The sequence below is a fragment of the Polyergus mexicanus genome, unplaced genomic scaffold, assembly GCF_030449975.1.
Source record: "Polyergus mexicanus isolate NDT 795.1 unplaced genomic scaffold, iyPolMexi1.0 SCAF_24, whole genome shotgun sequence".
Lineage (NCBI taxonomy): Eukaryota > Metazoa > Arthropoda > Insecta > Hymenoptera > Formicidae > Polyergus > Polyergus mexicanus.
In genome coordinates this window covers 4,319,693-4,345,117 of record NW_027223344.1, presented here as the reverse complement: position 1 = coordinate 4,345,117, position 25,425 = coordinate 4,319,693, and the positions used below count along the sequence as shown (strand labels likewise).

Sequence of the window (25,425 nt, the reverse complement as noted above, 5' to 3'; positions counted from 1 at the left end):
ACTTTTGAACGTTGGTGTTACACGCGACATTTCCACGCTCTGTGAGTCGTAAACGAAGTATCTTTTAGCTTAGCGAAATGAAGTTCCCCCAACAAAAGAACAACTTTCACATCTTGCCTCGAAAACTATGAAAGTTATTATTAATAAATACCGAAAATAATACGATTCACCTCGCAAACGCTTATCTCTCGATGCAACCGGAACGTATTCGTTCGGTCGATAGTTTTTGAGAATGCAGTCAGCTCGCAAGACTGCGGCAAATATATTCTCGTGCTGAAACGTTCTCGTGCATTTTCGCGGAACGGAACGTACTAGGGAGATTTCGGAATGCACCCCAGTGGCGCTGAACATCCAATTTTCCACGTCCTCCATTGCAACCGAGACTCTCTCCTCCTCCTCTTCTTCCCTCGCGCGGATAAATTCGCGGAAAAAGGCATGCAACGGCGCCTGCCAAGTTCCCTGGAGCGACGGCCGGTAATACAGTTTTCACGAGAATAAATCTTTTTTCTGACGGATTATGCTTTGACTTTCTCTCTCTCTCTCTCTCTCTCTCTCTCTCTCTCTCTCTCTCTCTCTCTCTCTCTCTCTCTTATCCTTCTCGTCTTTTCGCCGTCATTCCAAGTTTCAGACCACGATAGACGTCACCCTATCGCGCATATCCACGAGCTTAGAACACGTTCGTGAATATGGCAATTGCGGGGGCAAGCATCCCCCGAGATATCAGAGGTATATGTATATCGCTGCATATGAAACGTCACCGTTCCGACAGTTTTTCAGTTTTACGCAGAATGCTCTTACAAAATGAGCATTCTCTGATCATAAAACATTACATATTATGTTGAAATGCCATGACACTTCTACAAAAGAATACACATGCACCAGTTTTTGCGAAATGTTTTTGCAATTTTTTTTTTTTTTTATCACAGTAAATCCGTGAAAGCGTAGAAAATTTGTATAACATCGTTCTACAATTTTTAAATCGCGGATATTTTATAGAAATAATTTTAATATAGAAATTTTAAGAATAGATCTTGAATTAAAACGAGAGAAAGAGATATATTGTATATATATATTAACGTGCAAAATGTAATATCCGGGATATAACGCCGAGAACTATGAAACTATGATATTTGAAACTAGGTTTAGGTGCTTCGGGAGGAGCGCGAGATGACGCGTTACCTCGCCGTTTTCCATCCCCCTGATTGTCGCACACGCAGCGGACGAGATTAGACGTGACACGCGGAACGTCGTTCGTTCTCGTTACCCTGTCGTAGCAATTGCCGCGTCGTCTCCGCAAGAAGTTTCCTTGGGAGATCGCTAACTTTCACGTCTTATCGCGATAAGTTTCGCCAACAATGCCGCATCGTAACCGCATCCTCCTCTCGTCCTCTATACGGCGGACCGACAATGGAATCGCGTCAACTCGCCGCTCGCCGCGTGGACTCTCTCAATCCCCCCCCCCTCCTCCTCCTCCCTTCCCCATCTCTCGCGTTCCCGCCAATAAGCGTGGTGTCCGGAAATAATTTTGCGCACCGGCAGAACGGAATGTTAATTCGGTTCACGTCCCACTGACCGTGCTCAACGGGCTCGTGACCGCAACTGCGCGCGACATTACGTGCCCGATATTCCTATACAAGCCGCGCACGTTTTCCGCACAAGTTTCCAAGCGTCGACCGAGTTTGTCCCATTGCCCATCTACCCTCCTCTACCCACTCCTCTCCTCTTCGCGCCTCCAGTGTTACCTGTGCGTTAAAATAGCGTTTCGCCGAATTAAGTGACAAATGGCCGAATAATAAAAAAAGGGTGATTCTTGGCGGTTTCCCGAGAATAATTGCTCTTTCCATTCTTTTTGTTTAATTTTTATCGAATTTGATTGTAATAAAATGTATCGCGATTGTTAATTCGTAAAATATTAATTCGTTTGCTCGCGTGTATTAGAGCTTACAACAATTATATTGTACTACGTATATCAATATCTATATTGTATCTATTATTCTAAAAATGCGATAAAATATTTTTTTTCTAGCTAAAGACAATAATCACCTTCAATATTAAAATTTACTACGTAAAGCCATCTTACGATATCTCGAATATACATTTCCAGTTACTTCTCCGTTACATTTTTCACGGAATAGCATTTCGATGTGCGTGCCTAATATCCGATAAGAATAACCGTTATCTCGGTCCCGTATCTTTCCTACTCGGTAAAATATCATTATCCCTTGTCCAATATTCCCCGCTCTCGCTCAGCTTCGCTGCCTCCCATGCGAGATGGACCGAGAGTGACGAGAAATAATGTTGCGCCTTTCGGGGTTTCCGATAAGTAAATGAACCTTCGACGCACGCACGCATACGCGTATACGATACGCGTCGTCACGCGCAATATTATAATTCATTTCACCTGTTCGCATCATCAGGGATTTGGTGGTGATTTGTTGCATCCGGATGGGTAACGAGGCAGACGTACACACACGCACCCGCAAACACATACACGCACACCGATGGAGACACGGCCGGCAGGACGCGTCATTAATTCAGAGAATTAAATGTCGCTGCAAATAACGAAGATAATTAAATACGAGGCGGCGCGAAAGCAGTGAGATGGAATTAAAAAGTCGTAGTCGCGCACGAGCTAGGAGCCAGATGAGACGGGAAGACAGACGTGAAACAAGAGCTGATAGATTGCTGCGCTACAGGGTGGCAATCAATTCGCGCACACGCTCGACGCTCCGACGAGATCTTTGAACCAATCGGACATCAATTTCATCTCGATAAAAATACCGAAGCCCCGATAGTTCCGAGTTATGAGCGATCGAAAATGAAGAGCCTCTCACGAATCGGGAAATATGCAATAAAATCGTATTTCTCGGCACGTACTTCGTACAGATTTTACTTGAACGAGACTTCAATTCATCGAAACATTGAATAATCAAAATATGAAACAATCGTGAAAAAAAAAGAATTCGCAATGTAGAAAACGCGCGCGCTAATTTGTAATCACGATGCAGATGGAGTGAGAAATACCGTATTCGCGCGCGAGTCGGTGGAAGATCGCCGCCGAGGGAAAATGATAAACTGCCGGAATCTGAGGGAATCGGAATTGTTGCTGAAAGTGGAAGGGAAAGCATGATAGATAATAATATAGAACGGCGACGCAATCGCATTCAACGAGCGAGAGTCGCACAGGTCGAAGATAAGAAAACAGGGGTTGGCGCAATCGATTCTCGCGACGGAATTACAGCGATTGGCGGATACGTGTTTATTACGAGAGCGGAGAAAGCCGGGGACGGGTTTACAACGTCCGTTCCAGGTTCCAGGCGCGGAGCTAATTAGTTTCGGCGGTATCTTCAAATGACAGTCGAGACGCGCCGGCGCAGTGATGGCAAATTAGTTTAGCTAGCTCTTTAATTGACGCGCGACACTATTCGACTGCAATTATGTGATTCGCGCACCGAGTGACGTTTCACACCTGCCCGCCTGTTTTTTCGATCATCGATTCGAATTGTGAGCTTAGAATAGAGAAGAGCTAAAAGTGAAAGAAATCGAAGTAAAATAAACCAAATTACTTGATTTTAAATCCGCGAGAAGATTTATATGTCTTATCGATTAAAACATTTAAAAAGATAATTGGAAAGATTTCTTTTCAAATAATAATTTTCGAAAGAAACAATTTTCATGATATATATATATATTTTTATACGCATCATCATAAATGTGGAATTTTCTCTTTCAACGGATCGAATAATTCTGATAATATCGCATTTTTAAATCGTCAGTTCGTCAAAATCGACTTTTCTCTTACTAAAATTTTTATCGCATTAAATACTTCAATTAAAAAGGTGAAGTCAGTCATATTTTAATGAAAAATGATTTAAAGGAGAATGTTTTATTAACAATATTATTAAATTATCTAATTATTAACGTCACGACATTCGAGCGAAAAATTAGACTATCAGTTTTGACTGTTAGTCTAATCTTTAATATTTATTGCTCGAAAAACATAGGGATTATAAGGATTAATTTTGCTACATCTTGTGTATACACTATGATCAAACATTCGGCAAGAACTCCGAGCTTTTCGCGCCTTCGACATGCACGAAGGAATATATTGTAGTATCTTATCGAATCGGAAAATGTTATAACGAGAGGATCTCTAATGCCGGCTCTTTGAAACAGACACAGTCGCGCAAATATCAATTAGCGATTGCACCGCGTCGGCGAACTGTCCTTAATTAACAGCCTCCGACAACGATGACGGTGTTGTCTAACGTCCCGTGGGATCGCCCTTGGCAATATTCCAGCGAACGGGAAAGGAAAAGGGAATTCTCGAAAGCTTTGCTTTGGAAAATTTACCGTTCCATTGGCTACCGACTTCCAACCCGTTTGACAGGCACCACCGTCTCGCTAATTTCAAAACCGCTCTGATAGTAACCGCATTTTTTAATCGAATCTTTCGACGTCTCAACGCTGCTTCCATTTGCTGTATGGCTTCCCAATCCTCCTCGTTTTCCATTCTTCCTATCCCGAGAATCCTTGTCGAAACGTTTAATCATTCTGCTAATCACGTTTTTCTCCCGTTCCCAGGAGTCCCCCCCCCCCTCTTCTTTTCAAACGAGATACGAAAGCGTCGCCAACCCATTAAAGCTCGTAATTCTCCAAGATTTTTTGTCGTTGCGTCCTCGCGCGTTCTCCCCCACTCAGAGAACGAATCATTATCTACACAGTGTCCCGAAATCTCAAGATACTACGGAATACATTCCGAAAAAAAAAACGGTTGTTTTAAGGAAATATATATAACAATAAACGTAAAAAATTGTGTTAGAATTAAAAAATTTGATAAATAATATTCTTTTCTATTTAATCTAAACTGGATTTTAACAAAAAATCTTCAATTAATAAAAATTTAATTCTCGTAATTTAATTAAAGATCTTTAATATTTAATATGTTATCATTAATTTTCAATATTAAATATTTTAATAATTAAATCATAAGAATTAACTTTTTGTTGGAAGTTTTTTTTATTAAAGTCCAGTTTAGATTAAATAGAAAGAGGTATTATTTCTCAAATCTTTTAATTCTAACACAATTTTTGTAATGTAAAATATAACTATATTATTAAATATATATATTTTACATTTCGTTATATAATTTACGCAAAAGAAAACTCGGGTTTATTATTCTTCTTACTCTTTGCGAAACGGCGGCGTTGGAAGACGGGGCTGTTCTCGCCCAAGGGCTAGGTGGATTTTTCATGAAATGAAAGGGAAGAGAGATGGTTTCAAGGGAGAGAAGAGAAGGGTAAGAGAAGAGCGGCGGTATCGACACGACTTCTCCGAACGATCGGCTGCTATTCGCCGGTATGGAGATACGATAAAACGTACTTTCGATACGCAGCGCCGCATTTCCATAAATATGCAAAGACGGTAACCGCAGCCCGGCGATATAGGAACATTTACCGTATTTCATCGCCGCTATATTCCGAGGAAGCAATCGCGCGCCGCGATCCCCGGTACGACACACGGTACACGCTTTCACGCGCGCGTGGATTTCCTCGACTTACGACGAATAACATTTTGTTCCAAATTGAATTGTCATTATTAATTAATTTCCACGTACTTCTTTTGGCTAGAAAAAGAATTCCATCAATCGAAAAACATTATACAATTAGTATACGGGGGATATCCTGTACGTTCCGTGCAATTTTTAAATCAACTATTACATATATATATATTGCATAACGTAGAGATATTAATAATAACATAAAATAGAACTGAAAATAATAACAGTTATTTGATGCGATAGCCTGAGGTACGAAGCAAATATCATTTGTACATATTCGAAATTCAAAAGGGGATCCACGTTAACTGTAAACTATTCCATGTATAATAAACGATATAGGTATATATGTATCGAAAAATTTCCGGCCTGTCAGTTTGCTCACGCTCGGCGATGTTTCCGACGGTACGAGAGAGCAGTAATTCCACCCCCAAATCTCCCTCGCCACCCCTCGCCTCTCCCTTTTCGACCTCACCCCAAAATATCTCGCAATCTGCATTCGCGCGGGATTCACAATACGCGTGTACGCATTAACGAATTTATTGTGGCTTCATGAAAGTTGGTTGCACTTAACGAGAACACAGAAGGCGCTCCACGTTTCAGCGTTTCAACGATTTTTCTCGTTCGCCAACCGTCTGAATTTGACAATACAATTTTAACTCTTTCGAAAACAAAACGAAACATTCAAAAGCCACCATCGTTTCGCCCACAGACCATTGTTCCCTGTTATTTATTTATTTTTTTATTTATTTTTTATCCCGCGCAATATAAACTGCGTGCAATATAAACTGTTTAATTTTTGTTTTAAATCATATTGTGCATAAGTTGCAACAAAACGACTTGCCAACTCGCGAAAAAAAAAAAAACTTTATTTATTTTTATGCAGATGCGTTGGCCCGTATAAAATATGACCAAAAAAATCGATATGATGTCCTAAATTTACATGTATATGAATTTATCAAATACACGTATTCACATACACGCATAATCGTATAACATATGGAAATAAGAATCAATATATTTTTAGCGTAAAAAAAAAAAAAAAAAAACTTTAAAAAAATATATATATATATATACGATGCAGAAAATCGTACCATCGACACAATTATACGTAATAAATGTTAAACAGAACCAAAGTTGAAGCGCACAAATATTATTTTACATTTTAATATAGAGTTATATGATATATTGTATATACACATTATATATATAAATAGATGTTATAAATTTTATAAGAGAATATAATTTTACAGTAGTATTTAATTTTTGATTCGAAATCGTCGTGACGAGATAAATTTTACAGCTATCTCACAACGAAATGTTCCAAGATTTTCCGTTGTCATAAACGACGGAGAATAGAGATCACTCTCGCGTGTCTAGAGCGCGGTGAAATCTCAGCTCAACTCATACCGGTTTCAATTCCTTAATCGCGATCCAAGCTCGAGCAGCTGGCATATATGGATCCTTTCTATAGAGGTATATACCTATCTACAAAGAAGCACGCACACATTATATATATATACGCGGTGACACGCGTCGCAGCCGACTTAACCGAGCCGAACGAACGAACGGGATGGAAAGCGTAGCTGTCTATGTGGTATCGTCTGCAATCTGTCCACTTATCTGCCCCCGTCCTCCTCCAGTTTCATCGTATTACCAACACGAGCGACAAAGACATTTGGCGATGCTGCGATTCCATTTGGCCTAGCTATCCGCGCGCGCAATCTCGAGAGCTTCGTAAAGTAGAAGAACGGAATATACGAAGAAGACGAAGGAAGGAGAAACCGCGAAGAAAGGAGCGAAGAAAACTCGCAAACGCACCAACGACGACGCTCCGGGTCGCATTTTACAGGCGCTAGGAGGGGAGGGGGAGAAGAGGATAGCGGCAAACCGACGAAACGAGTCCGTGAAAAACGAGCGGAGTGCGCGAGAGCGATATCCATCGCGAGGAAGCAAATATACGTAGTATGTACTTGGAACTATTTCCGATATATGCGTCGCGCGAGCTATACACAGCCTTTTCGATGAGAAATAAAAAGATCCGACTTGTTTATATCGCAGAGGGCGACGTATTCGGCAAAAATCCAAAATAACGATCTCGATTCTCGTTACGTCTACATATTTTACATATTATTTTATATATTATTGTAACACACATTGTAACAAAACGCGAAGCGTTTACCCAGAGCGTATTCTCTCTCTCTCTCTCAAAAAAAAAAAACAAAAAAAAAAAACCGCGATATTAATTTTAATTTTATTTTCGACCGATTTTAAAATTAACCTTTCATCAATGAAAATCGTATTGAGATGACTCTAATTTTTGAGTCATAAGCGATATTGAAATAATTGTCTTATTACAATTTAATTAATATCTTTATATATTTCTCTTTAATTTGATTTCTGACCGATTTTAAAATTATCCTTTCATCAATAAAAACTGTATTGAAATAATTGTAATTTTTTTATTCATAATCGATATTAAAATAATTATCTTATTACAATTTAATTAACATATTTATATATTTTTCTTATTTTTGGTTATTTTGATTGCATTCTTATCTATGCTCTACACGATTTTCGCCCAACAATGCGCCATTTAAGTGGTTACGAAACTGCAGATTCACTCGATCTCTATCGCCAATCTAATGTCATGCTATGTCTGCACAAACTCTAGAATCCAAAGCTTAATGCGAACGCGCAGTCGGCGCCAATCTGCTACACGACGTGTACTGATCAAATCAGTTGCCAGATTCGCTGGCACTCCTCCCCGCGCCAACATTCTCCTCGGCTGAATTATCTGTTTATTAAGAAACATAATGAAACGACTGCAATTACAGTTTTGCAACTGCGCCCGCTCGCTCGCTCGCTCTCAAAGTTCGCGAACGAGAAAGCGCCGCGCCATCGATCGACCCCTCGTCAACTACTCGAAAGTTCAAGTTCGTAATTACGCGATATTCCGGACTGGGTGGAATGGGCAGGAAGGATCGCGCGGGTGAATCCACAATTCAGCCGCATTCGAGGGAGCGATCCGCGTATAACGAATGAGACGAGATTCACGAGAGCTCTCTGCTTTTTTTTTTTTTTTTCCAACGAGACAGATCACCCTACCTCTCTCTCTCCCCCCCCCCTCCCCCTGCTGCTGTTCGCGGTTACACCCCGTCCCTCCCCCGGCCCTATAACTCTATCGCGTATAATCTCGTATCGCGGCTACGCAACAATCGAATCTGGCTAGGATCCAAGAGACTTTTCCCGAGTCCTTACACACCATCTTTTAAGGATTCGTCCGTCGACAATTTCTACGCGTGCGCGCGCGAGTTCTCGTGCAGAATATGTCGATACGATTATACGTTAAAGACTTCGTTACGCAAGGATTTTATTCCGAGATTAACATTAAAATTAATATGAAGGTTTTGGAGCTTAATCACACCTCGAAATATCGAACAAGAGAATTAAATAAGCAAATATAAGCTTGTAATTATATAATTTTCTTGATCAGAGAACCAATTTGAAATGCATTCAAGAATGAGTTTATTTATTGATCTACATATATCTCTATATCTATATGATCGATATATCGCATTTATTTACGTATATTAATGTTGGTACTTGGGTTTTATAAAATTTTGTTTATGCCGCGATATGCGACTTAACGCGCCGACCGTAGCACTTTCATCTATGGGACCGCGCAATAATTAGCCGGCGTATGGATATTTCGATAAACACGCATTTGCATTATGAATGACATGTAATTTTCGACATGTAAAATTTGTAATTTTAAGCCCGCAAGTTTCGCCTTCGCGGAAATTTCTATTCTCGTCGCACTGGAAAAATCCTACGCGCTGTCGTACAATAAGTAGTTCTTTAGTTGATATACTGTTGCATTCTTGTTTAATAAAAAAAGTTCGCAAGTATTTCAAGAAAAATAATATGAAATTATGAGGATATATGAGACGCGAATGGAGCGATATATTGTGTGTGTGTGTGTGTGTGTGTGTATAAAAGTTTTGATGATACATTCGCGTTTTTATATTACATAAAGCTAGACGAAATATCCTGAAAAAAATCGAATATCAATAATAAAATCTCTTGCTCTTTAAGCAACATGTACGTTTTATCCTCAACGATATTTTAATCCAGCATTCAATTATCGAGCTATTTGATTTTTAGAATTGAACCGTTTTCGCAAATGAAAAGCACGTGTGTGTACGTATGTGTGTGCGTTATCTCATAGGCATAGGCCAGTGCATGCCACGTTTCGGCCGATTTCCGAGAATCAACGCCTATCGCCCCCCCCCCCCCCTCCCCTTGCGTCTTGTGATCCTCAACTAGCCAACCGTAACCAAGCGCACGGCGCTCTGCCTCAGGTACGGTGCATCTGTACCGCGAAGCGGCGGTTCCGTACCCCCTTACTGCCAAATATCAATGTTTTAAACGCGATCTCTTTAGAATTTTTTAAAATAATTAATTCAAGAATAAAGTTTCAATACTCGATTATTAATTACATTTACGATATAATAATTCTAAAATATTATTAAATTATATTGGATAGATTAAATTTGTTAAATGTCGCGCGCGGAAATTCTTTCCGATATATAAATTAATAAATAATTGTAAATTTAAAGTTTTATAAAAGACGCTTTTATTAAAAGCACGAAATATTGTACTTACGAACGATATTATTTAAGTTATAGACTGTGTTGGATATCCCCGGTATATGATGTCATTATATAAATTAGAATAACGTAATATTTTTAGAATTATTATATCGTAAATGTAATTAATAATCGAGTATTGAAACTTTGTTCTTCAATTAATTATTTAAAAAAATTTTAAAAAGATCGCGTTTAAAACATTGATATTTGGCAGTAAGGGGGTACGGAACCGCCGCTTCGCGGTACAGATGCACCGTACCTGAGGGCAGAGCGCCGCGCGCTTGGTTACGGTTGCTAGTCGAGGATCTCAAGACGCAAGGGGGGCGCGATAGGCGTTGATTCTCGGAAATCGGCCGAAATGCGCAGATCGTGGCACGCACTGCCATAGGCTATCGAAACTGGGTCATATTTGGTTCAGCTTTCAAGAGCCGTTTTTCATGGAATATATAATATTTTTAACAAGAAAAATGCATAGTGATTATTTTCAACAAATGTTTATAAATGAAAAAATGCATATCGATAGACATGATGATATAGATAAAAATAAAATGTGTTTATTTATCGGATCTATCTTTGATTATCTACGGTTGGTGAAACTATTCATTGAATCTTTTTGAAATAATATTGATCAAAAGTTAACGTAGTGACGAACGGTTTTAAGTTAATCAGCAGCGCGATTCTTCGTTAATGAAAAACGTGTTATGCATTAATAAATTAAAGAATATTATAGATATAACATTGATTAACAAGAACTTGAGTGCACGTTATCGTATGCTCATTGAAAAAAAAACAATCGGTTTAATTAGGAAAATATGAATTACGCGTGAGTAGAATATATTTCTTTTATCCGTTGTTGTAACACACACTGTACGCGATGCAATGATGTGCAGACAATTACGAAAGAAAATATAAACATTATGCAATAGATAAAAATATGGAAACGATTAAACGGAGTAAATCAATGCGCGATCGAAGGGACAAAATATCGTCGATAAAATTTTACGTGATAAAATGTCCGATAAAAGGATATAAAGATCCGTAAATAGTATATGTTGAGAATTTTTCGCGATATGTTGAGTTTCGCGAAAAATTCATTTCCATTCACAATTAAATTAATACGCGCAAAATAGAATATCGGCGCGTACGATGCCGCCATTCGTTTCGTACATCACTCCTTTTTGCAAATTTCATTTTCGCGTAGTTTAATAGAAAAACACATTACAATATCGATTTCTCTTGCGCGCGCTCGCCCTATTGTTATTTTCGTGCCGTCATTTTCCTCTTCGCTTCGACAGAGGACGGAGCGTCGCGAGATCACAAATTATATACGCACGAAAACGATCCGTCTCACGTACGGTAGCATCGCGGTATTTTAAAATTAAATCATATTTTATAATGTAACATCCTTGCTTTCTTCTCTTTTTTTTTTTTTTTCCCCCCATTATACTCTCGCATTTCGCGCCTGCCGAACGATTTTATCATATTTTTAATGCGACTACATTATGCAAGCAACATTACGTTTTAATGGATGAGACACGTCCATTTACTTTTTTGTCCAATAATATATAAACAGTGTCTACAAATAATGAGATTCATATACAGCGCATAATGAATCGATGAAGCGCATATTCATTAGTCGCTAAACAGCCTCGGAAATGAAGCTGAAGCAGTAATATGGAAATATATTAACGGTAAATTAAACATAATAAAGATCAAAAAGTTGAAACAGAATATCTGAATTTTTGATATTTTAATAAAATTGTATATACGGGATCAATTGAGAGAAGATAAATTGTAATATTAAAATATAAATATAACAATATATCCGAAAATTTCATTTTGAAATTATTTTTTACATTTATCAATAATATATATCGCGTTTGTGTAACGAATTTGTTTGTAATAATTGTTAAATTTATCGAACATAATCCACTATAGACTATAGACTATACCATCATGTCGGAATTAACAGAATGAAATTTCAACGAATTATCGAATATCGAGTTTTAGAGAGAAAGGAGTCTTATAAATATTTCAAAAGTTTTCAAAATCCAACACTTTTTTTCTTAACTCTCTTCATTGTCGCAAGCTTTATCTTTTAAATTTAAAAATTGCAATTATTTTCTTCTAAAATTACCTATGAAAAATAACGACAAATAAAATCTCTCTAATCTCGTGATCTATTCTATGCGATACCTCATCTTCAACCCAAATTTACAAATATTTATATGAAATATATATAAAATGCCCAGGAAATTACTAGCATCTTAGTTTTAATAAGGATATTCTTCGATTAATTTAAAGTCGATCTTAAAATATCCGAGGGTAAATAATCTGTAAAAGTTACAAGCGATCGAAGACAACAGGCTCTTCCGCACGCGTGTTAAACTTTGATAATAAATAATAAAAATTTCATATATACAACACGCACACACAATAATGTCCTCGATTAACTCCCAGCGCGTTTTACTTGAAGAAGATTGTAATTTAACACTTAGTTACCGAGATATTTAATATCGAATATTAAAAACACATGCGAGAAACAGGTAGCGTCTGATAACGTTGTCTGTATTTTAAAAAATGTTTCCGGATTGAACGTAGCTGCGCAATATTTGCGCGTATATTTACTATTCTTTTTTTATTTTTGATAGAAATGATACGCTTTCCGCTTCTGCTCCTCTATTCTCTATTGGATCGTTACATATGAGAGATGTTGCATTCTAAAAGTTCTATTCATTTGACATAACATACTATAAAATATTCATCATCTCAAACTAAAAAAGAAGAAAAATGTCTTTTATTTTTAATTCTCTCTTTCTCTTTAATCTTCTCTTTTGATTGAAATAAAATTGCAAAAATAGAATGATAAATATGATAAAATTATACTTGTATATATATTTTACTCAACTTTGTTCAATTGTGTATATATATATATAAACTATTTCGCCATTTAAATTATGTGAAAATTGATATAAAAACGACACGCTATACGCAACGACTCGATAAAATACGATTATGGAATTGGTTCGTCTTTTTTTTATTCACTCAAGTCGTCTCGCGAATAGCCACTTAACGAAGGTCTTATCTCGAATTGAGGCTCGCCGAAATTACGGCGGTCTCTCAATTCCCCCGATTTCGCGGAAACGCTGCCAGACGCAAAGATACACTCTTTTTACATCGTCTTATTCGTCGAAAGAGCCTTGCTCCGATGGCATAAAAATTAATACGCACCTTTTACAACCGGTGTCAAACAGGCAGCGATGAGCACGAAGAGCCGCATCCCGAAGACCTTTCCCCCTATCACCCTCGAGACTCTCATGGTTGTGCGATGGAGGTCCGTTTATGACACACACACACACACACACATACACTGACACGCACGCGCGCGCGCGCGCGCGGAATCTCAAGCGGATTAAGTAACGTAAAGAAGATGATGAAAAACACTGTTCGCGATCTCCAAAGGGATGAATTTCTTATCACTCGTTTCACATACCGTACATAACGACGACACTGACGATACGCGACACTTTCTTGCACGATACACGCGATGACGTGTGATCACGATACGTATACGTATACGATTTCAAATCTCGAAAACGCGCACCAGCTTTACTCCGGTCAACAGATCGTCGTCTCGACTCCGTCTCTCGGTTCTTCTCCTTTTCCGATCATCGATGGATGTCTCGTGGTCGACAGTAACATAGTTCGAGTCCCGTCGTAAAACTGCCGTTGTTAGAGTCTCGTCGACATTCTACGATCGTCCCCGCGCGTATATAAACATTCGCGTTCCGTTACGGTTCTGGAGAAAATGAATCCGCCCATATGCGACAATCTTCACGTAATTATTTGTCGTACGATCTCATCGACCACCACGAATCGAGTCTTCACCAACGTGCCTCGAAAACTCGCGTTCCAATATCAACGTCGCGTCGATTCTCAAAGAAAAAGTTCGCCGAACAAGTTCGATAATCCGGTTATTTCACTCGAGAGAACTTGGACAGTTTTAATCCCGACTCGACGCCACCACCGCGTGAAATATGTTCGACCTCTTCGATGATTTCCTTCGCATCAAACTGCCGATGACGATAACAATCACGATTGTAACGGATCGTGACACGCGGCGAATATCACCGAGCGAAATCCCGATTGCGTTCTCCCGGGGCTCTAGACGACGACGATCAAAATGCTAGGATCCCGATGATAGTCCGAGAGGTGTTCGCGATTCGCACTGCACTGCAGAACGTAAATGCGATTATAGTCACACTTCGTTCGATCTACTCGAGCCAAGTCACTCCTGTACCACACACTCGCGCCAAAATTCAAAGTCGTTCTCGGAATGCTCGTTGATCGGGACGCGAAGAACGATTAATTCTCTCATCGGCAAGAACGATTCATCTCTCTTCTCGCGAAATATCCTCTCGTCGTGTTGCTCGGTCATCCGTTCCAATTGTGCGGAAAATGGTGACGGCGGGGGAGTGGCAGCGGCGGCGACGACGACGACGACGGCGACGGCGACGGCGACGACGACGACGACGACGACGACGACGACGACAACCGAGGATATGGGTGGCGTGGATGCCGAGGGTGGCTGAACGCGAAATTGAATCGCGCACAGCAGGTGGCGCGTATCCGATTTATCGCGAAAATTATGCGAGATATAACCGGCTTCGATGACACGCGCGAGCCCGGTTATTATTATTAAGACACACCGATATTACAAATTCCGGCAAAATCACTCACAGGACGAAGGAGGACCGAGACGTTGCCCTACGTGCGCTGCCGTTCGCGATAGTGTGAATACTGCGCGGAGTGTGCGAGACGCGAGACTGCGCGACAGGGCGACAGGGTGGGAGGCCTCTGCCCCCGCAGAGATCCACGGAGATTGCCGAGCGCGGCCGAGCGTCTTCGAACATTGCCCGCTCGGTCGGCATCCCGAATTACTAGACGCACAGCGGCCATATTTCAAATACACATTGTCATAAACATTTGAGAATTTATTATTATATAAACATTTAACAGTCGTTTATGTTTATATATATATATAAGAAGGAATTTCAGGAGAATCAGCTACGTCAAAAGTTAATAAATGTAATACATTTCGAAATTCATGAATTTGACATTGCGCAAAGCACACTTTTAGCCTTTTAAAAGATATAATAATAAAAATTAATTTATAAATTGATGTAAAAATTTGCCTTGTAGAATTAACATTTTTTATTTTAATCGATTTTCGTGTACGGTCATTAAAATTTTTATAATAGTCAGTCACTATATAAAAGAGTTAGTTTGACACATTGAATAATATTTACAATTTTGAGATTAAATTATATTTTACAGAGCAAAACAGATGTTTTTATTTTAACTTACAAATAAATTATTAATTTTATTTTGAGAGGCTAAAATAGTGCTTTGTATGTGTGATTTATTAACTTTTGACGTAATTGATCCATGCAATTGCTACTTAAGAGTCCAGTTTATTCTAACAGTATGAAAAATTTATGATTTTTAGGAATTTTTTTTGAAAAATATTAAAAATATTGATCTTTTTGGCGTCGGCATTTTACATATGTTTTTATTGATGTTTAAACAGTACATTAATATTTTGTTGTAAATTTTAGATATTTATTCTCTTTTTTTTTATACGAGTCTGTGCGTAGCGTGTTCGAAAATGCATGATTCGATGGTATGACAGGCTGCTCTTCGTGTAATTATTTGAAATGAAAAAACTCGGCTTAGTTTCATTTTGTAGGATATTTTTGAAATACTGAACTTAATTTTATTGTCGATTTTTTTTTTACCCTCCAAAATAAACTGGGCCATTAAATAAATTCGTTTAATAAAAAGTATCTGAAAATGTATATTTTTTCCATGAGAGATAGATATGTAAAAGATATTTTTCTTTTAGACATAATAATTAAAATTATAAACTGAAATGATAGTTTTAAAAATTGTATTCCCCGTCAAAAAAATTTTAAATTGCAATAATGCTCACAAACAGATATTGTGTACTATAGATATTGTGCGGCAAGTAAAATGATTAAAAGACAAAACAAATACGAATTTTTTTCAAAAATAATCATCTCGTTATAGTCTGATTTATAAATTAAACATGATCTTGAATATTAGTTTATAGAAATAATTAAAATATTCAACAATTTAATTTTCAACAAGTCCGTATTTTTGCACGTGTTTTAATGCGTAATATATTAATTAATTTATTAATACATAATTAAGAGTTTATTCAAATTTATTTTCAATAAGTATATAGTATCTCTCAAAGTATCAAAATTAGATGGCTCCGATGAAAGGCAAATACTAAAGCTGCAGAAGTAAATATTTACATTACTGCGTACTGATAAGAAAGTTTTCTATAACTCTGCTTATATACGAATATCATTGCAATGTAGCGTTAATTAAATCATTTCAATATGAAATAGATAACAATTACAAATTTGTCTAAATAATCTGTAATTTTTTTTTTTTTTTTTTTTTTTGTTCATATAAATAATTATTTTACTTATCTAAAATTCTCAATGAAAGATACATGTTCGAAATTATTTCTGATTCATATACAATGAACTGAATGTTTCAAATATGTATATTAATCGATATATGTATACAGACACAAGTTATATTGTCTATTATAATCTGGTAAGAGAAATAGCTTACACATAAATGTTCTATTTTTATTTTTTAAATATGCTGTCTTGTCAATCTTTTTAATGGTGACCATCCCGTATTTGCTACTACAATACTTTATAAGTTCTAAAAGAGGCTGCCCACGCGACAGAGGAGATGACGACTCCTGGCTGCGATATTCCGTATCGTATATTAATGAGACTTATTAATGAGCATTTTGAATCATCGAACCAAGTTCGATAATAAATAATTTTACGGACAAATTGATGAGTTTTATACAACATGGAGAGATTTTCGTCGATGTAGATGTAGATGCTCGATTAGCGTCGTTGCCGTTAGCGCAATGCTTTTAGTGAATTAATGTACCAACAAGTATCAAGCTGACATTTATTATATACATGATAACCGCGATATTTTGTTAACAAGATTTGTTGGGCGATGTATTGATTATTAAATAATATCGCTCTGTGTGTTCAATAATATGGCAGTTTGACGAATTTTATATATATCCAATTCTCTAGTAATATAAATAATAAAATTAAAAAGTTAAAATTCTAATAATGTCTCTGGCATGTATATTGATTCTACAATCATATTAGAAATCGGATACTATCCAAATTGATACTTTAAATAACTGAAATACAATTGTTATAAATAATATATAAATAAATCTAGTTTATATCTAACATATATTTTGATAATTATTTTTTTAAATATTACGAAGAACGCTTTTCAAAAAATTTATACATTCTGCACACACACACACACATATAATAAATTACAAAATATAAATTCATATTAATTTAATAATATTGCGAGTGACATTTCTTTATAATTACAACATATAAATGTTTCTGTCGCTAATGAAATGGAAATTATATTACACAGTCATATGGAATATCTCAAAAAAATAATAAAAAATTTTTTTTTTTTTAATTATTATTAGACAAGTTGTGCTCCTTCACGAATAGCCAAATATTTTTAAAAGTATACAAATTAATATATACAATACAGTAAAATAATTTATTCATAATTAATTATTTGCAACAAATATTTATCGTTATTTTTCTCTTATAAGTGATCAAAAAGAGAGATTATTCTTTGCGCTATTATGTATCGATATACATTTATTTACAAATATTTTTCATTAAGGAAGAGAAACGATATATAAAATGACATAAAATGCGTATCATCTTTTATCGTTGGCGATTAAAGTTGTAACGAGAAAAAGTAAAATGTATTATTTTTCATCGCTTTTTGCATTTTTTCGTATATGTATAACGAATAAATTGGAAATCGTTCTCCCGACTCGATATGTTAACAACACAACAACATTCACGTCGAAATTTAATTCGAAGTACTCTACGATTCTATTTGCGTCACTGCAAAATGCTGTGACGCACGTAAGCGGTTTCGCTTGAATTTGTATGAATTCCATAAATATATTGGTGCCGACAATACAATAACGATAAAGATTTGCTATTTATGAAGTTGCTTTATGAAGCGTGAAATTGTCGCGCGTATTATAGCTTATTATAGTAATTAGATGAAGAAAAATTTTCTCCACGTATTATTAAAAGAGTCTTTGTCATTGTAATAATTAATAAATACTTTATACCTTGGAAGCAATTACAAAATGAGAAATAATTGAAATAAAACGATAAATTTTCGAAATAGTAATAAAATTCTTTTATTTATAGTTCCATTTCATTAATAATATTCTAACGTACTCTAAAAAGTATATATTGTTATTTAATTAATTATTAAAAAAGAACTTAACCCCTGAGTGCATCATAAATCGAATTTTAACGAGCGTTAAAATGAGACGATTCTAGAAATCGTATTTCATATAGATATAATCGCGCGATTTAACTTGTGTAAATTTCAAAGTGCACTATTCGTTATAAACAGTATTAGTACAATAATCTAAATTAAAAAATGTACCATTATGTCTTTACTTATACATATACTCGTCCTATAGATATAGAGAGTACTTCATGTATAACTGAATTTAAAAACGCGGTTTTGTCTCCATCTATTCTCTTTTTCTAGTACTTCATATAAGTACTTTGTATAACTTACTCTATCGATATATATTTACTATGTGTATACATATCCACGAATACATAGCGCAAATGATATTATATATTTAATGTTGGATTTCTACGTATATAATTTACGTATTAAAATATATGTATTATAAAATTGATACGTTCCTTGAAAATTTATCAATAATTTGTTTCTAATCACACCATTTAACATATAATCTTTCAGACCGATCGATTAATCAACTGTCGTTTCCAACGACTATAAACTTGATTTATAATTTAACAGGAACTGTCAGTTTACATAGTCGACGAGATTTTATTTTATAATATAAATTTGTGCCTTATTTTTATAAGATAACAAGAATAGAAGAAAACAACATGGGTTTGTGTTCGCGTATAAATTACATTTTCTCAATTTCGTGAAATCTTATATCGTGACAAGTATAATATATATTGTTCGCGAGAGAAATACTGTAACAATTATTTCATTATACATGTCGAAATAAATTTTTCAAATAGATGAATCGAGTTTGTCGAGTCCAAAAGATGAGAAAAACGGAGAGCATCACTGTTCGTTCGACGAAGTAATCGGACATATCGAAGATTTGTTGTTAGGTACAAAATTATTCGTACGTACATGAACAATTGTTAATCGTTAAAATTGTATATATATTTGATGATGTATTGGCCTTTCAGAGGAAGACTTTCAAGCTCTTCAGCAAAGATTTTTAGAAAAATACTGGAATATTTTTGAACCAGTGGAAGACAACAAATTAATTTATACCGATATATTTAATGAATATGTGAGTTTCGTGTAAAAGCTTGAAATTCTTCAAACTGCTACAATATATTCTCTGAAATATCATTTAACATATGTTTCAGAATAAAACTGTAGAGATATACATTGAGGATTATCTTAAAAAAGTCATGCCACAATTCACAATAGATATTCTTTTACATCAATTAAAGTAATTATATAATATGCAGTTTCTCATAATAGAAATCCATTAACTTTTATCTAATAAATTTTTTATTTTTGTATGTTTGTATATGATAAAATTCAGTGAGAAACAGGCAGAATTGGAAGGTGAAGTCTTTGAAGTATTGTCAACGATAACAGATTTTTTGGCATTTAAGGAAATGTTTCTTGATTATAGAGCAGTATGTAAAATAACTTAAAATCTTTTTCTTTTTTTTTTTATCTGTGTGTAATAAAACGTTCTTTATAGGTAAAAGAAGGTAAAGTTGAAGATCTCAGCTGTGGAATAGCTGTTACATCTTTAAAATTCTATAATGCAGAAGATTGCGGGTAAATCACCAAGATAATACACATGATTTTAGTATTAAAAAAAAGATGCTTTTCAAGATAAAAAAATAGAACTTATTAGAAAAAGCAATGTAAAATATGACATATGAGTCAAACATTAATAAATAAATATGCGTATTGTTCAGTATTTATTAATGTTTGTATCTGCAAAAATCTTTATCATGTCATGTATTTTTTTTTACAAATAAAAGTACAAAAATAATTTAAATATCCTACTTAGCCTTTTTTTTTTTGCATTTGGTAGACTCTTTTAGCATAATCTATATTAAGTATAAAGTAGCAACCTAGGTATAATATTATATAATTATATTTTTTTTTAGAAGTATTAAATTTTCCTCTCTATGTTTGTCAACAATCGTAACGCATATTTTAAAAATATGTGTAATTGTATTTTATTGTACTTGAAACTAAAAAACAAAAACTGATAAATTTTTTTGATTAAAATATAACAAAAAGCTCGAATTTTCTAAATAATATGTTGACTAAGAAATATATGCAGAACTTTTTTAAAAATTTAGACAAAGGATGAAGCTTTTCGAATTACATTCAAAGGAGCACTTAATAGTATACTATCACTTTTAATGCATAAGAATTTCCATTTGTACAAGTTTGCTGTTGGTCTCGTTTGGTATACGATATGGCAAGGTTCCCGCAAAACTGGTTAACCCTCGCACCCTTGTTCTCTGAGATCGTATAGCTGCTGATCCCTCGCGATTTCATCTCCCGGTTCTACTGATCGCAATTTCTGATACTGGCGATACAGTATCGTCATGGTAGCTAGAAGAACATCGGCCAATGTGCCAGCCACTTCTGGCGACACACGACGTAAAGCATTCACTCTCTCATCGACTTCCTTCACATGAAGAGGCAACATCTTCGAATCTGCAATTGTCTAAAGAAAAAATATATCACATTATAAAAATCTTGTTTTAACTATAAAGTATACTAAATAACATATTTATTCTTGCTTTCTATTAAAGAATTACTTACTCTAAGTGCACTTTGATACTGCTCATTGTGGAATTGATCAAAGAAAACCATAAGATCTTTTAAAGTATAGAATGAAAACATTACTTCCGAGGGTGCTTGGATTACGATGTCTTTATATCTGAAAAGATTTACAATACAAATAACAAATTTAAATTTAAAAATGTGTTAACCATCTATTATGTCACAGATGTGTGAATTTACCTTGTACCAATGTCCATAGCTGTGGTTTGTAATCGTGAGACCTGAGAGAACTGGGCAATCCTTTTTGACCGACAACTTGTGTTAAGAGCGTGCGCATCAAACTCAGAACCTTTTCACGATTTCTAGCTAAATCATGACTACATCTTCCAATAGACCTTTTCTGTACAATGTTTCGGCGCAAATATTTATTACGTCGTCTGTATTAATTTGAAATTGATCCAAGATACCCGGAATTCTTCGATCTTTATCAAGTTTCCCCACTAACAAAATGCGATTTGCAGGAGATGCATCCACTACCGTTTCCGCGGCAGACGCGGCGAACATGTTGCGATCGTACGGGTCCTTCATACATCTAAAAAAGAAAAGTATTATTATAATGACAAACTTAAAATCTAACTTATTTAACATAATAAACAACTAAGAATGTACCACTACCTGAATAAAAAGAGATAATGAAGACTTTCTTTTGGATCACAGCTCGTTAGAAGCCTCTAATATCTGCTGGAGATTTCTGTCGACATGCGGCATATCATCCTTTTCTTCGGCGGTTGCGGATATCTGTTCCATTGACCTCAGCAATTCGCTGAAGCCGGAATCGGTCATCAATCGCGTGGTATCGGTGGGCAACATATCCGTGTGATCGGTATCAGCCATGTTCTAATGATATAAAAAAAAAAAAAAACTTGTATTATTATTCCTTTTTTTTTTTTTTTTTTTTAGATTTCTGTTCGTTGGACGAGATAATCACGTAGAATATATATATTACGATAAAATCCACAGAATAAAATCTTATAAATCGCGCGGCAAAGATCATGAACCGCAAAGTATAAATATTATAGAAGGGATAAGATATATGTTAATCTGGCAGGAAAAAAAAAAAAAAAAAAAAAAAATTATCGAAGCTAGCCGTTTGATGCCTGTTACTGTTCAGTGTTAAATGTTATTAGCGGGCTTCCTTTTTTTTTTACGATATAACGATGGTGATTACAATCACGTGTATATAACATATGACAACGTACAATATTATGTGTCAGTACAGTCACGTACAGTATCATGTGCTAGGAGACGTCATGATACTGCGCTAAGGGCTCGTTCCCACTGAGCGCGTCTCGCGTCGCGTCATGCGTCGCGTTACAAGATAGCCAATCAGAACGTCTGTTTTATTGCATCATCTCCGACGCGACCTTCTTGCGCGACGCGTCGATTTGGTTCGTTTGGTTGCTCGACATTCTCGCGTTTGCCATTGTTGGTCACCATGTCCACCGACACAGAACTGACATTTGTAAGTGATATGATAATGATATGCAACAGCATAGTGCTTGGCATAGAAAATAATTGTTTTTCGGATTCTCATTCACTGTGGGCTTCCATAATTCTACAAATACAAACCCAACAAATGACATAAAAATAAAAATAAACCACAGATTGACTTGCTGTGATATAATTAGTAATGGAGAAAAAGTAACTTTAAAAATTTTGATAATAACATAATTTCATACATACATACTATACTCACTCTGTTTCAATCGTATGTCTCCGATATTTAATACACTGTTTTAGGTCATATATACTGTTTTACAGAAAACAGATAATCAGATTTGTACTATATTTTAATTTAAAGGTTATGTTCACATTTATTGCAACCAATAACCTGGCGAACTAGTACATTCTGCGCATGCGTTGATTTGCCGCGACGCGTTCAGTGTGAATAACAAAAAACGCCATGTCTCGAACTGCCGTCGCGTCGCGTCGTGACGCGACGCGAGACGCGCTCAGTGGGAACGAGCCCTAAGGCTAATATTACATTTGTCGTACGACAAACTTTTTAAGCGTATTGATTAGCTAATTTTTTCAGAGACTCGAGAAAGTATCTATTTTGCAGCCAATCAGTATGCTTAAAAAGTTTGTCGTATGACAAATGTAATATCGGCCTTAAGCTGCGGTCGAGAAGTCACTAGAAATGCTTCGAAGCGTTGATCGACCAATCACGACACAAAGAGTAAAGATTTCATTATTCTGATTGATAAACGCAATTCTTCGAAGCAACTCTAGCGTCTTCTCGGCCGTAACCTTAATCGAAGTTCCATTAGGCCGGTTCTACAATAAATCGTACGTAGTTAGCCGTAAGCAAATTGACCAATCGCAGACCATTTTGAATTATCGACTGCGATTGGTCAATTTCCATACGATTAACGACATACGACTTATCGTAGAACTGGCCTTAAGCGGGGAGTACACACTTTCGCATAAGCGCAGATTATAAGCATAAGGAATTGGATCGGTCAATTTTCTTACGCATAAAGAAATTGACCAATCAAATTCCTTATGCTTACGATTACGCGCTTATGCAAAAGTGTGTGCACCCCGCTTTAGCGATGCCAGTTTCGAGTATCGAGACGCTGCCACAGCGTCACAAAACTGACATCACTGATTACATATGATCTATCAGTAATGATCAACTCACGATTTCTACAGATTGATAAAGCTTATCTTCTCGACCCTTTCCTTTCCTTTTTTTTTGTATGTAAATTATGTACATGTGTGTGAGCGAGTGTGTGAGCAAGTGTGAGTGAGCGTGAGTGAGTGTTAGCGAGTGAGTGTTAGCGAGTGTGTGAGCGAGTGTGTGAGTGAGTGTGAGTGAGTGTGAGTGAGTGTTAGCGAGTGTGTGAGCGAGTGTGTGAGTCAGTGTGAGTGAGTGTGAGTGAGTGTTAGCGAGTGTGTGAGTAAGTGTGAGTGAGTGTGAGTGAGCGTGAGTGAGTGTGTGAGTGAGTGTTCGAGTGAGTGAGTGTGAGCGAGTGCCTGAGCGAGTGTGTGAGCAAGTGTGAGTTAGTGTGAGTGAGTGTGAGTGTGTCCGAGTGAGTGTGAGTGAGTGTGAGTGAGTGAGTGTGAGTGAGTGAGTGTGAGTGAGTGTGAGTAAGTGTGAGCAAGTGTGAGTGAGTGTGAGTGAGACTGAGTAAGCGTGGGTGAGTGTAAGTGAGTGTGTGAGTGAGTGTGAGTGAATGTGTGAGTGAGTGTGAGTGAGTGTTAGCGAGTGTGTGAGCAAGTGTGAGTGAGTGTGAGTGAGTGTGAGTAAGTGTGAGTGAGTGTGAGCAAGTGTGTAAGCAAGTGTGAGTGAGTGTGAGTGTGTGTTAGTGAGTGTATGAGCAAGTGTGAGTGTGTATGAGTGTGCGTGAGTGTGCGTGAGTGAGTGTGTGTGAGTGTGTGAGTGTGTGTGTGTGAGTGTGCGTGTGTGTGAGTGTGCGTGAGTGTGCGTGAGTGTGCGTGAGTGTGTGTGTGAGTGAGTAAAGTAAGTGTGAGTGTGTGTGAGTGTGTGTGAGTGTGTGTGAGTGTGTGTGAGTGTGTGAATGTGTGTGAGTGTGTGTGTGTGAGTGTGTGTGAGTGTGTGTGTGTGAGTGTGTGTGAGTGTGTGTGAGTGTGTGTGAGTGTGCGTGAGTGTGCGTGAGTGTGCGTGAGTGTGTGAGTGTGTGTGAGTGTGTGAGTGTGTGTGAGTGTGTGAGTGTGGGTGAGTGTGGGTGAGTGTGCGTGAGTGTGCGTGAGTGTGCGTGAGTGTGCGTGAGTGTGCGTGAGTGTGCGTGAGTGTGTGTGAGTGTGTGAGTGTGTGCGTGAGTGTGCGTGAGTGTGTGAGTGTGTGTGAGTGTGTGAGTGTGTGTGAGTGTGTGAGTGTGGGTGAGTGTGGGTGAGTGTGCGTGAGTGTGCGTGAGTGTGCGTGAGTGTGCGTGAGTGTGCGTGAGTGTGCGTGAGTGTGTGTGAGTGTGTGAGTGTGTGTGTGTGTGTGAGTGTGCGTGAGTGTGCGTGAGTGTGCGTGAGTGTGTGTGAGTGTGTGTGAGTGTGTGTGAGTGTGAGTGTGGGTGAGTGTGCGTGAGTGTGTGTGAGTGTGTGAGTGTGTGTGAGTGTGTGTGAGTGTGTGTGAGTGTGTGTGAGTGTGTGTGAGTGTGTGAGTGTGTGTGAGTGTGTGTGAGTGTGTGTGAGTGTGAGTGTGTGTGAGTGTGTGTGACTGTGTGTGTGAGTGTG

General features: G+C 36.9%; 3 protein-coding genes across 7 annotated transcripts in view; 1 reads left to right on the top strand and 2 right to left on the bottom strand.

Annotated features, from left to right (window-relative positions):
* Positions 1 to 13,621, bottom strand: part of Sns (sticks and stones) — a 230,377-nt gene extending 216,756 nt beyond the window's left edge. For both annotated transcript variants that reach the window (XM_070313346.1, XM_070313345.1), the window contains exon 1: positions 13,441 to 13,621. In XM_070313346.1, the coding sequence (XP_070169447.1) occupies positions 13,441 to 13,528 (88 nt within the window). In that variant the 5' untranslated portion in view covers positions 13,529 to 13,621. The remainder of the gene's footprint in view (positions 1 to 13,440) is intronic.
* A 5,381-nt stretch (positions 13,622 to 19,002) lies between these two features.
* Positions 19,003 to 20,430, top strand: LOC138942994 (ADP-ribosylation factor-like protein 2-binding protein). The gene is made up of 6 exons (XM_070313491.1): positions 19,003 to 19,278; positions 19,416 to 19,511; positions 19,593 to 19,699; positions 19,779 to 19,864; positions 19,961 to 20,057; positions 20,126 to 20,430. The coding sequence occupies exons 1-6, from the start codon at positions 19,275 to 19,277 to the stop codon at positions 20,207 to 20,209; spliced, it is 474 nt and encodes a 157-aa protein (XP_070169592.1). The 5' UTR covers positions 19,003 to 19,274; the 3' UTR covers positions 20,210 to 20,430.
* Positions 20,431 to 20,439: 9 nt separating this feature from the next.
* On the bottom strand, positions 20,440 to 22,496 carry LOC138942995 (nuclear pore complex protein Nup93-like). 4 transcript variants are annotated; one of them, XM_070313496.1, is made up of 5 exons: positions 22,434 to 22,496; positions 21,850 to 22,071; positions 21,415 to 21,766; positions 21,214 to 21,331; positions 20,440 to 21,115 (listed from the first exon to the last, which is right to left on the bottom strand). In XM_070313496.1, the coding sequence occupies exons 3-5, from the start codon at positions 21,429 to 21,431 to the stop codon at positions 20,885 to 20,887; spliced, it is 366 nt and encodes a 121-aa protein (XP_070169597.1). In that variant the 5' UTR covers positions 21,432 to 21,766; positions 21,850 to 22,071; positions 22,434 to 22,496; the 3' UTR covers positions 20,440 to 20,884. The 4 variants fall into 4 exon arrangements, with proteins under 4 accessions (XP_070169597.1, XP_070169593.1, XP_070169594.1 ...); XM_070313492.1 differs by lacking the exon at positions 22,434 to 22,496 and adding an exon at positions 22,163 to 22,418; XM_070313493.1 differs by lacking the exon at positions 22,434 to 22,496 and adding an exon at positions 22,181 to 22,418.
* Between the last annotated feature and the right edge of the window lie 2,929 nt (positions 22,497 to 25,425).